This window comes from Cardiocondyla obscurior, linkage group LG18 (assembly GCF_019399895.1).
Source record: "Cardiocondyla obscurior isolate alpha-2009 linkage group LG18, Cobs3.1, whole genome shotgun sequence".
Classification (NCBI taxonomy): Eukaryota; Metazoa; Arthropoda; class Insecta; order Hymenoptera; family Formicidae; genus Cardiocondyla; species Cardiocondyla obscurior.
In genome coordinates, this window is record NC_091881.1 from 3120208 (window position 1) to 3133246 (window position 13039).

Here is a 13039-nt window from a genome sequence, read left to right on the forward strand (position 1 = left end):
AAGTTTAATTGTAGTTATCGTGCTGGAAGGGTTTTCGTTAAACAGAAATGCGAATTACTTACGGCACGGAGACACGTGCTTGCTGTGCAGTGTGTAATACGTGTATGCTTGTGCGACCGCTAGAGAAGGACGAAGCGAGAGTGGGAGTAGTGGGGGAAATACACCTAGCTCGCGGCATGCAGGCTCGCGCTCGCTCTCACCCCGTCCCTCCCCCCTCACCCCGTCCCTCCTCACCCCATCTCTCTCCCCTCACCCCTCACCCCGTCTCTCCCCCTTCACCCCTTCCCCCCGCGGCTATCTATTCGTTACTCTCGTTACCAATTTTTTATAGAGAGGATATCGGTATTATTTTGTTGCATAATATATTTTTTTTCGCCTTACAGAACATACTAGAAAAAATGTGGAAGAAATGGTAACGTATATAGATACTGACATCGATAGTCCGAACTCATCTACAAAGAGTGAAAGCGAGGGTAACATACTACACATCGATTCTCAAAGAAAAAGTATACACGAGCAGATTCTGCGTGACAGAAAAAATGAAATGGAAATCAGTCAGACGTCCAATTCGGGAGACGATAGTCCCATGGAAGGGACTTCGGTCATACATACCAAACTGCCACCTGGCAAGGTAAAAATTATGTATTTTACATAATATAAGACGAAGAAAGAAAGGGCTACTAGTGAAAAATAGCAAAAATAATTTTCTCTGAACTATGCAAGCAATAGATAAATAAATCATATATTTTTAATTAGGTCGTGCGAAGAAGGAAAACTTCAAACGGTACAGGAAGGCCTACCAGTTCGCAGCATAGAGCTTCGTTTCCTATGGTCCGTCCACAACTTTCTGAGAGTAAGGCTGCAGTACATTTGGAGCAAACGTTACAACCTAATATGCAATATGAAAATGGCGACAACAGCTCTTCGGAAAGAATCGACGGTAGCGTAAATTTAAGCAGCTACTCTCATACATTTTTCGACAATATAATTTCGTACTTTTTTACAATGTTAAAAATTTTTTTTTTGTAGGGGATGACGATAAAAGTTCAGCATTTGGTTCAAAGCATGATTTAACTCGAGTTGAAGCTCCTCTACCAGATTGGATCGTTGTTGGTGAATCAGTTTTGGTTCGTCCTTATAGCTATTCCGGAGTTATAGCATACGTTGGTCCCACAGAATTTGCATCGGGAACCTGGATAGGAGTTGAACTTGATGCTCCGACTGGTATAAAAATCTCTTTTTTTTTTCCTTCCCTTTTTTTATAAAAACTTTATAAATACATTTTAAACCTGTGTGCATACTTTAATGTTATATAGGCAAAAACGATGGTGCTGTCAATGGCCATAGGTATTTCACATGTCGATCCAAATGTGGTATATTCGTTAAAATGGATAAACTAATTCAAGACAGACGAGGAAGAGCACTTAGAAGCTATACCAAGCAAGAACCTACACCAACACCATCCACATCAATGCGCAGGAGCGTTAGTAAAGGTAATGTCGCAGTGATTATTTTATTATGTTGAGTGAAAAATGCATTATTGCTGAAATAATATTTAAATAACAATATTGCATTTTAGGCGAAGGATTACATTCCTTGCACCGAAGTCGCAGTCGAGGGGAAGGCCTCTCTACTACAGGTACACGTTCTTTTCCACGCGGCAAGTAAATGGATCACACACTGCTTCACCATTACTTCGTGTTAATGAAAGCCACGACATAAATATCCTAAATGCTACATGCCTATATGATATATGTAGCAGCAATGTTTCAGTCCTTTAGACATTAGGGCAGCTATTGATTATTGAAATGATTATAAAGTAACATTTCAAATATTAATTCATTAATGTCTACTAAACGCACGAAGCATGGGATATTTTCGACTTGTCCTATAAGCATTCTTCGCTATTCGGCTAAGGGAGGGTAGAATGATAAGAAGGTATCGCGAAGAAAAAAAAGAGCATAAGGGAAAGGGAGTAGTATAATTGACCCGTGCATAATACATGTCGCCATGTATCGGAAGTCAGTTACGACGCTTATTGACTTACGAGCATTCCACAAATTTACTTTATTAAAAACAAATTACGAACCATTTATGTTTTAGAGGAAATATACTTTGCGATTTAATTGTACATTATACTAAACTATCAAATCAAAAGTCATCTTTCCTTTGCTATCGATATATCAATCTAAAACGTTACACGATAACTATAGTTTAATGTACATATTCCACATAACGATATTTTATATTTATGAAATTGGTCCGTACCGACATAATAGACACGATAATATACCGATTTTAATCCTGGCGTTTTTACAAATCATTGGACGATACACTTTCCAAAATTACCATTCGGTAATTTACAGGCCGGAAAAGTGCCCAATGATAGGACAAATGTCGAAAAACATTTTTTTGCATACATATATTTTACCGCGTTATGCAGATTATTTAAAGATTTTATATGTATACAGTTGTTTCATATATATTGTATTTTTTTAGAATGATTCGTTAAGTTCCTTTTTATTGTAATATACATTTCTCGTCACCGTTATCCCATCACGTGAACATGACACGCCTTAATTTATATATACTGCATTCTAACTACGTTTTGCATTTTTGGAAATTGGAAATTGGCTCTTAAACGCTGTTGTTAATTATTTTAAGAGACAAATTGCAAATCCAAAGGTACAATGTCTAAATAGAGTTGCAATATTACGTTTGTAGATTTAAGTAGTAGAAACTAAATAAATGAGCTTGTTTTACATCGTATTGCGTAACGCTATATTCATCTAGCTTTTTGATAGATATTTGGGTTACCCACATTATATATCGCTTTATCCACTCACAGCATGGATGTCAAAGCGGACGATTAATATATATATTTCGTATCTTGTAACATGATTTGCTTTTTAACGAAGTTCTTTTCTCTCGGAGTATTAAATTTACTTAGCTGTTCAAGAGCCATTACGTGTAATCACCATCTTGCGTGAAATCAAACGGCGAAAATTATACTATATTTTTCTCTTACTTTACGAAACATAAATTGTGTGTCGTAAAGAAATACGAAAAAGAAAAAAAAAAAGAAAAAAAAACAAAAAGTAAACAATTAATATTTAAGATAACTCGTACATTCGCCCAAATTGTGAAAACAACTCCTGTCCAATTAGAACAATACTTGTATTACCAATAATGAGTATATTACTGTATGTGTAATATTTATGGAATATAATAATATTAATAATAATCGCTGCAGCGCAACGTTTCCTTATCGTGGCAGACAATCTACCCGGTTTTATGTACGTAAATAACAATTACCTCTGCGAGAAGGAAACCTTGCAATTAGCTGGCGGCATCTGTCCATTTTTAGTAATCGAGATTGTTGAGGAAGAAATACAAATTAAGAGTCCACGTGTCACAGTGATACTACTATGCCTGCCTGGCATAATATTAATAAATTCTTGCAATTATTGATCATTACGCGTCTTCGGTTCTTGGTACAACATAATTGACACTTGCATTTGTGCATCGCTCAACGCATTGGCACTCGTACATAATCCGTAAAGCAAGATCATGCTCTTCCTACTTTACGGATGCGAACGGGATGTCCGACACGCGGAGGCGTAAAAACGGAAAAATCCGATAAATCGTACAGAATTTCCATTTGATACGTTTATCGATCAATTCTCGAATATCAAATCTTTTTCCTGCAAACCCTTGTAAGATACTATGTCGAACGTAATACTATTCTTTTCTACAACACAAACGGAAACCCGAGGGGACAACACGAAAGCAAATGTAAATTAAATAGAAAGTGAAGGGGGAAACGGAACAAATCTTTTTTTTTTTTTAATTATTTTTTTACTTTTTTTCAAATCTTAGCAGCCTTACGAGACTGGTCGATGTTTGAATTTCTTTTCTTGTTGTCGGGAGAAATAATGTTCAAGAAACTGCAGCGGAGCATTTAACATGAGAGAGCTTACGCAGCCTATTCCATCCCGTAATAAGACAATGTCCATTTTTACCGTTACAATTGTCTAAAGATAATCGTTCATGCTATACTTTGTACCCTAAATGATTCTAGAATATATTTTCGACCAATCGGTTTTACGAGCTGTGGTCTCAAGAAGACTTCCGAGTTTAACGTTATCCGCGATCGCCGCGAATGACATGATCGCTCGCGCTCACGGTCCAATTTTTTAAAGGGTCGCGGACGGGAGGGTCCATGATTTAAACCGTGTCTCCTAACTATGGCTGTGAAACCAACCGATATTTTTGCTGTTCACGCTGTTCTCTCGTTTCTATCCTCGTGTCCACGAGCACAGAGTATTATACGTGACTCCAAAAAAAAAAAAGAAAAAAATTAAAATAAAAGCAAGTTGTTTCAAAGTTTGAAACCGTCTCCCGAACGATTAATTAAACCCGTTCGTTGGTGCAATTATCAGCGACACAAACGCGGCTTTAACGAAGGATACAGCTCGAACAGATAATTTTCGATCGCGCTTCTTCGTGACACGCGAGTAAAAAAAAAAAAAAATATATATGCAAAAACACTGCGAGCGCATCGACACAATAATTTGAAAAACCGCGTCGACAAGACCGTCAAGAAGGAATCATATATTTTTTTCTTTAATAAAAAGAAATTGGTATCAACAACTGTATACAATATTATACAGTAACGCAATTTTATTTTTCAATAAAAAAACTTTTTTTTAACTAACGATACGTTTAATTAAACGCGTAATTATGCTTTTTCGCGAAATTTCAACGCTGTTCCTCCCAAGTGTCTTGTCGGCCGCGTTTGTCAGCGACCACGCTTTCATTATCGTCAATTAAGGTGAAGAAAAAAGTGCGAAGGCACGTGTAACATTAAATTCGGAGCTCTTCTTGAACCGTCTTCGCGGCGAAGACCGTTCGAACGGTCTCTCACGCTGATGTAAAACCTACACGTATATATGTACAACGTAAGCCTCGAGATTGGTGGTTATATTTTAATGTAATATATAAAGAGAGAAAAAAAAGAGAGAGGGAGAGAGAGAAAAAAAAAATAATAACGAAGACAAAGTATGCGTGCGAAGAACGAGTGGCAAAAACCCTCGTGTTCGTCCTTGTACGTTTATCGACACAATACTGTAAGAACACAATAATGTAAGAGAGAAAAAAAATTAGCAAAGTGAGCACGTGCTTTGTCTCTCCTCCTCATTTATTCTAATCACGTTAAGTAGTAGGCTGTATCTATCACGACGACATTACACACATGGCTAGGTTCACGACAATTCTCTCACGCGTTTAACTCGATGTAATTAAATAGAAGAAATTGTCAATCCGCGACGCCGACGACGACTGTCCGTTGATCGACCGGCGGGGCATTTATTTCGCAGCCGTTTCGGAAGGGAAAAAAAAGAAAAAAATAAATAAAAAATCTCCCTCGCCGTGATGGGATTATTTTCATATATCCTTAAAGTATAATCCGATCGACGTGAGGAAGATTTCCGGCGGCTGCAAAGTGAACGTCCCGGCGAGCGTCCGTCTCTCAATCCGTTGCAAAACCTAGTCGTCCACTCGCTAGAAACAACATATTTGTATCGTATCCGTTTGATTCACCCCTTCTCGACGCGAATACTTTGTAAACCGCCGTGGCTCCGAGCTCTTCCCTTTTCGAGAAGGTCTAGCGAAGCGATCCCCGAGTCGCATCGTCGAGTCGATGATGTGCCTGATGGATCTTCACGATACGTGTAGAAAAAAATACCTATACGCCGTAGACGGTCTCTTTTTCCCGAATTACAGATGCACGTCGCGAAAGTGTAACGCCTCATAGCAATATACATACAATATTGTTCTACATTTCGAAAGGTCTTTACGCTGATGTGGCTCTGATCAATCGAGACGAGGAATCAGCCTTGTACGGTGTGTTGCCCGAATCAAACGGATACCTGGACACTTTGACAAAACCAAAAAGAAAAAGTAAAAAAAAAAGAGAGAGAGAGAAAAAAGAAATGGAACGAATCCTCGAATCGATCTTGTTTCCATCTACTTCGTCAAATGTTGTACGCGCTCTACGGAGGGAAAGGGATTTAGCGCGGGAGAGCGACGCGTAAAATCAAAGTCGAGCGAAATTTTGTCCGGCGAAAGATAGCTGCGATGTAGATAGTTTCAGTTCGATTAGCGATTCAGTCGATATGCTAAGTAAATGTAAAGCTTCTACCGGAAATAACGAAACGATACAGTCGATACTAGATTAAGCGTAAGGATTTCAGAAGTTCTCCGTAGGTCGATAGGATGCGCCATGTCGTTTGATCTGGTTGTAGATAACCGGAAATAGGAAAGCCTATTTTTGCATCGTGTGATTAAAGACAAACAAACAAACGAAAAAAAAAAGAAAAAAAAATAAAAAAAAAAAGGTATCTAGCCGATTTGTATTCACCAAATATACGCATTTGAGGTGTTCGCATATATGAAGCCTCGAAACACCATACAAAAGTAACTCGTAGGACGTTGACTGTCAATGATTCGTATAACAATGATTCCATATAACTCGTAAAAAAAAAAAAAATTTAATCACGAATATGCTTACGAATATGCTTATTTCCTATTTCTTCTCGACGGGGGCCTCTCCGCAGCCTCTCGCGTACAATTATATATATCATTTCACTACTTTCGACTGATTCTCGATTTAATCGCTAGATAAGGAATCTTCTCACAATTTATATTGCATAACGTACAAATTAAACGACTGCTCTAATACATCCCCTTAAATAATTAATTAGTCGTTGCGTTGCTGCAAGACGAGAAAGCGATATCAATTTAGCCGCGGTATCGAATGCACATATGATATTATCCGGAGGGGTGTCGGCGACGTTAACAGGAAAATAATCGACCTCGAGTACACGCCGTTCAACAGTTGTGTAATCGCGAAAGGACCTACTCCTGTACTCCGCATATTTGTTAAACAGCGCGACAATGATTTTTTCCGACGTCACCCTCATCGGTGTAAAAAGTATCTTTGCGGTTATCCACATGCGAAACTGTATCTCTCCAAGTAATTAGGGACTCTTGTAAAATTAGCTGGCAATTAATTCCGATATGCTCGACATATCCGAATGTATCTTCGAATCAAATAATAATTCTTACAAAGATCGTCGAATAAACGATTGTACGTACGTACTAAGCTGCGAGAGCGAAGCTGCGAGAGCGAATCGACCAGATACATTGTATAAAACACGTGGGGTGTGTCGGGGAAGGCGCTTAAGTGACGTTTACTTTTTTTCTTTTTTTTTTTTTTTTAAATCATTTATCAGCATCGCGCGTAGCAATTCGAAGCTGTATTGTCGGATTCACGCAGCAGCACGATCGAAATTTTCAATATTTAGAAACTTAGATAGAGATTCAACTAGTATGTACTTCGGTGTGCACTGGTGCTGGTATGTATTTTAGCGTAATACGAAATTGGTGTTTACTTATCTGAGTGTTTGCATGGAACATTCCGCAATCACGATTCACCCGCGATCATATGTCCTACGGAAATTTCTAACATTCGAGAAGTACTTCTTTTCCCGGGGCTTAACACGTTCGCGTCTCTTCCCGGCCGGTGAATACGCCGCCTGTTTTAGATAACACGATTTAACTACTTCGACGAGCTGACAAAATTTTGCCGCGCGCAATCTGAAAGTAACGAGAAATAAATCGGCGCGGGGAAGCTCGAAGCGTCGAGGCTCTAGCTCGAGATTTTTTTTTTCTTTGCGAGTCTTACGATTGAATTAGATGGGGCGCGTCCCGCGTGTTGAAGAATTAAACAGTATTAAAAAAAGACATCGTTCACGTTGTTTCGCGTATTACGTGCTTATCACATCCATACGTGTCGTAATAATGAAGTAGATTATACATGCACATCCAGTCACACGCGTACGCACTAGGGCATGCCTGCTTTAGCGGCACTCGAGAGAGAGCGAGAGAGAGAGAGAGAGAAAGAAAAAAAAAGGACAAAAGTAAGATAAAAGAATTATAACTAGCGAGTATATTCCATGTATTTCTCGTTCTAATTCAAATGAAAGCTGTTCATCTTTTTTTTGTAGCTGCAGTAAGCGCTGCTGCACGAGCGATTACCATTGCCGCATCCTTTACCGCGAAAGCAAGAATGTACTTTTCGATCTCGTAGGCCAAGAGCTAATTACTATTAACGAAGAATAGAACTGTGTCAAGTAAAAAAAAATCAAGGGATAATTATTGTGTAATAGTATTATTTTATAAGCAGTCAATAATATTAATATTCATTGAAGTAAGCTGAAAATCACCGTATTCACCTCTACTGTTTTTATCTCTTTTTTTTTTTCTTTCTTTTTTCCGAAATCCTCCCGTATGTGAACAAAAGTCGTATGCTTATTTCGTAAGCTCGTTTCGTCTCGAGAGAATACCTATACCTCTATTGTTAAATACCGCGCGATACATTACTGCGATACATGCATATAGAAGCTGATAACAGGTATCACTTAAACAATAAGGTGTGTACATTTTAATTTTTATGAATATAATAAAAATATAATTTAATGTTCTAAGTGTGTGCGATTTTGCATGACTCGTTAAGAAAATTTGCTGTGAGTCTGTTACGCGTCGGATAAGAAATTTTGCGGTTACAACAAATCAATATAGATTGGTTTTAAGGCAAGTACAATTTCAATACTTTTATTTTTTTATCACATCGAGTTTATTACCTATATGAGTTTTGCTGGGCAACTTGTTTATTTATCGTTTAGAGCAAAGTGTGATACTTGTATTGTAAGAAATAAGTTATGTACAATTAAGTTAACGTTAAGTTGTCGGTTTAATTAATTAATTGCATGATTGAATTTTAATTTAAACCCGTGTGCGTTCTATATGATTGATTTAACCATTTAATGCGTACAAATTTGTTTAATTAACTATTATTACTGGCATGATTATCGTTATCATTATTATATTGTTATATTGTTTATTATTATTATTATTATATATGTTCTGCACCTTGCGCTTCATTGTATGTATATATCGATATGTGTGATAATAAATAATTTTCGAGCGATAATATTCTTCTACTTTAAAGCACCGTTCTATCTTAGTTTTGCAGCATACTTATACATTGCATGAGAAAAAAAAAATTATAACTCGTTTATATTGCACGAGGAACTAAAAGATAAAACAAACTCTCGGAAATGACTGGCAAACGGCAGAAAAATTGAAACACCACGGATCTTTTTGCTGTGCTTTCGCATTAATTAGCATTTAAATAAGGGCGCGTCTACGTGTGAATTAGAAGTACAGATTTAATAATGTGGCATGTAGTCATCTAATTTAAATATAATGGAATGACTCCTGCGGGAACATCGGAGTGACTCTAGCTGGAGGATTTCTCAAGGTCTTTTTTGTCCTCGGAACGAGAAAGAAGACGAGTCCTTCTCTTATAGTCTACCGCAAACAGAAATATGCACAGGCCGAGTGCACTCGTGCACTCTTTTCCTACGGCCGAAGAGCGGGCTTATCGATGAGAGATGTCTGCAATTAATATATCTCCAGCGGCCCTGACAGTCGCTATTCGTGCCCCGATGAGGACCTAGACGTTTGTAATGACGACGCTGTCATTGGCGTACGACAGCAACCCGATATCCCGGCAATATCGAACGGTTTCGCGTGATCCCGAATCTGGGAAACGGTCTAAATTAAATAAAAGAATCTCTTTGATTCTCTCAACTGGAGGCACCAGAGTTCCCACGTCTACAAAGAGGCGGTAGGTCAAATTTCAAGAAGACAAATATCCAGTCACGCGTATATTAGTCATATTTTTGTATGCGCGTGACCGTCGCATTTTATTACCACGAAGACACGTGTTTGTAAAAGATTGTTTCGTTACGATAGTTACAACAGTCGGCCTGATTTCGTTTACTCACTGTTAAGAAAAATATAAAAAAATGTTAATCGCATTTCGACGTTGATTTGAAAGATAACGCCAGACCGAGAATTATGCGTTACTCAAGCCGACGTTGTTTAATAATTTTTATAATTCTCCCACGAGATCCAGACGCCAAGCCGGCAAAGTTGGCTTATTTCACTTCCAGGAATCACCTCAGACATTGACATTCAGCAGCCGGCGGAGTTAACTCGGATGTAATGCATCCACGTCTTTTGCTTTCACGTCGCGGCTTGTGTTCTCTCTTTCGAGTGTAAGAAAGACTTTAGGTCGCCCTTTTCTTCTCGTTTCCCCGGTCTTTTTCGCTCTCGCTCCCTCGGCGCGAGCGAGTCGCGGGCATATATTTCGCATCTTAAAGCCCCGTCGCGATGAAAGAAAGCGCGCGCTCCGAAGACGGCGGGATCAGTGAACCTACCCATGGTCAGCACCGACCGCCGTCTCCGTCTGCTCTTGTCTTGGTAGATGAAGTATACATAATATATGCGCTATAATGTATAAATACGTAGTGCGAGGTTTTTTCGTGACGCCATGTGCGAACGGATCGTAAAGGTAGACAAAAGAGTCCGCGGCGGTTCATCCCGCATCGATGCAGACGCTGTCTTTTCCAGACAATGTCCCCCGGATTTTTCTCGGAGATTACGCGCGTCTGCGACACGCGCCTCGCAGCTATTGTCCCTTCATTTTTATCAACAATCTACGACGAAATTAACGTACCCCGCGCGACGTGACTCGCCAAGCGGTTGACTGGGAAAACGCGCGCAACAAAGAAATCCGGATCAACCCGATAGCTCGAGATTTTTTTTATTTTCTTTTTTTTTTTCTTTCTTAAGAAACGGTTCGCCAATGCCTGCTCTTTGATAAGACAATGAATACCGCGAAGTTTGACGTAAATAATTATCATATTTAGTAGAAGTCATGCATTCTCGAGGGTAGGTAGTTTAGAAAGCGAGTTGCTGGAAAAGTTAATGCGGATGGTAATCGACACGTACGTACGAGGAAACGCGACAGATAACACGTGAAACCGTCATATTTTCACTTTTTTTTCTCACTTCTACTACGTTTTAGCGATCGGTTAAAAAAAAAAAAAAATTTATATTGAATTATAAAAGCGCGAAATAAATGTCGCCGCGTCGTAACGAGGGTATAAGAAAAGGAGGTACCAATTTTGTGCAAAACACCCGGCGTACAAGTCTATAAATAAAGTGTGTAGTACGCCGAGGCGAAAACCAAGCGCCGACGATTGCGACAATTTTCGTGAAACGAAGCGTGGAACTGAAATCGTATGAATCGCGAAATCTCGCCGCAATAATTGCAACAAAGCCGTGTGAATCGCGAAATCGATCGCGGCGCATTCTTCGTCTCGAATATAGCGCTACTTTACATTCAAACGCCTCTTTCGTCATCGAGATCTAAAAAGTAAACGACATTTCGGCAATTTTATTTGATTCGAAAACCTAGAGAGATGTGTCCCACCGCAAAGTGACGCTTGCCAAAGTCGCCAAGGTGATTACAATATGATTAATTCGATTCAAACGTTATTATTTTTTTTTTTCTTTTTCCTCCGCTTATAGTTACAAAGTTTGGAATAGCTTGTTTTCTCATAAATAAATGCAATTCGTGTACACGGCGAGTCGTTACATTGGTTCCCCAAATGCAAATAAGTCATTTCGGCTTCCGTCACTCGACCGTACATAAATCTCCGAGGCACGAGTAACGTCGCATGCTTTCGTGATAGCATCGATCGAAAGAACGATCACATTCCACGTATACGAAGATACATGGAAAAATTCGATTAGTCACACTTTTATTTTTTTATATTTTTTTTCCAAGCCCGTTACAAGTCTTTCTAACTGCAACCAGGTCCGGTTTGATCCTGGCGAAGGACGCCCGAAGGGATATTCTTAGGGCAAGTCAGATTCGAGCCTCGCGATCAGTCGCCTGAGGAAATTTATTTCGCGCTTCTTCTGCACACATGACCATTTTGGCGAAATGTCAAAAATCCGTTGTTTTCTCGCTCTCGGTCCCGAACTCTTCGGAGTTTCTACATCTCGCGAAGACTAAGGACACCCCACCCAGTTAAGACGAGTTTTAATTCTCGGGAAAAGTTCACGCTCGATGCGCAAAGTCTCGAGTGATTCACCTAGTCGCGGATCAAAGGCGGCGTAACGCGGATACGATAGTCGCGGAGAATTTTAAAATTCCGCCGCGAACAGCGGAATTAAAGAATCATCCGTCAAGTCTAATAGGAAGATGGTGTAAAAACATCTATATTGAGATATACGCAGAGTGAACGATTATCTGGCATCGGTGTGCCGTGGCCTTTCGTACGGTCCATCGTGTCGCATGTAAATCAAACGGGAAAGGGAAATACGATGCTGCGCATAATTACGCGAACGATATTCGCATAGGAATCATTTATTACCGCGGTTCGAGGGCAAGCCTACGTACCGACGACGCAATAAGGATAATCGAGCGTAAGAAAGTGAATAATAGGATATTACGAGCGATAACGTGAGTTCCGCGAAAGGTGAACTTTGGTTTCTCACGAAAGTTTCCTACATTCGTATGAGCGGAAGATTTTATGCTCAAATTTACATAACTGGCCGCCAGCGTGGAGAAAAAAAAAAAAGAAAGAAAGAAGAGGCAACTCTCGTTTTAAATTACGATAACAGGATATGTCGTCAAATTTTGCAAAACTTACATGCCGATCGAGATTAACGTTATTACATTGCGCAATTTGTTTTCGTCGTCGATTCGCGCACGTTCGCTCGTAAAAAGATTTTTAAGAGAAGCAAAGACAATTCTTCTAACGTAGAACGATTACCGGGAGCGAATACTTGGATGATTCACCGGTCACCCTTCGGCATTTATCGCGCAACGTACATCGGAATTTCCGCGGCGCATGCCGGACGGCAACGCGAGGGCTGAAAATCTTTTATAAATATTGTTCGCAGCTTAGTCAGGAAGCGTGGACGGTAGAATCGTTCAAAAGAGCGTGTAATTGTTTAACTGTCGTGCAATTTGCATCCAACTAAAATTCGAATGCGACTCAAAGAAATGATTCACTGTTCCGATTACGCGGGACGATTTCCACGACGTACCGTC

At 39.5% G+C, this 13039-nt stretch overlaps 2 protein-coding genes across 6 annotated transcripts in view; one reads left to right on the forward strand and one right to left on the reverse strand.

The window, feature by feature from the left end:
- Positions 1–9055, forward strand: part of LOC139109585 (kinesin-like protein KIF13A) — a 32268-nt gene extending 23213 nt beyond the window's left edge. For all 5 annotated transcript variants that reach the window (XM_070668747.1, XM_070668750.1, XM_070668749.1 and 2 more), the window contains 5 exons: positions 384–631; positions 757–940; positions 1030–1224; positions 1317–1493; positions 1580–9055. In XM_070668747.1, coding sequence (XP_070524848.1) covers positions 384–631; positions 757–940; positions 1030–1224; positions 1317–1493; positions 1580–1668 — 893 coding nt within the window. In that variant the 3' untranslated portion in view covers positions 1669–9055. The remainder of the gene's footprint in view (positions 1–383; positions 632–756; positions 941–1029; positions 1225–1316; positions 1494–1579) is intronic.
- The window catches only part of LOC139109606 (O-glucosyltransferase rumi homolog), a 37259-nt gene that overhangs the window by 251 nt on the left and 23969 nt on the right, over positions 1–13039 (reverse strand). The window lies entirely within an intron of this gene.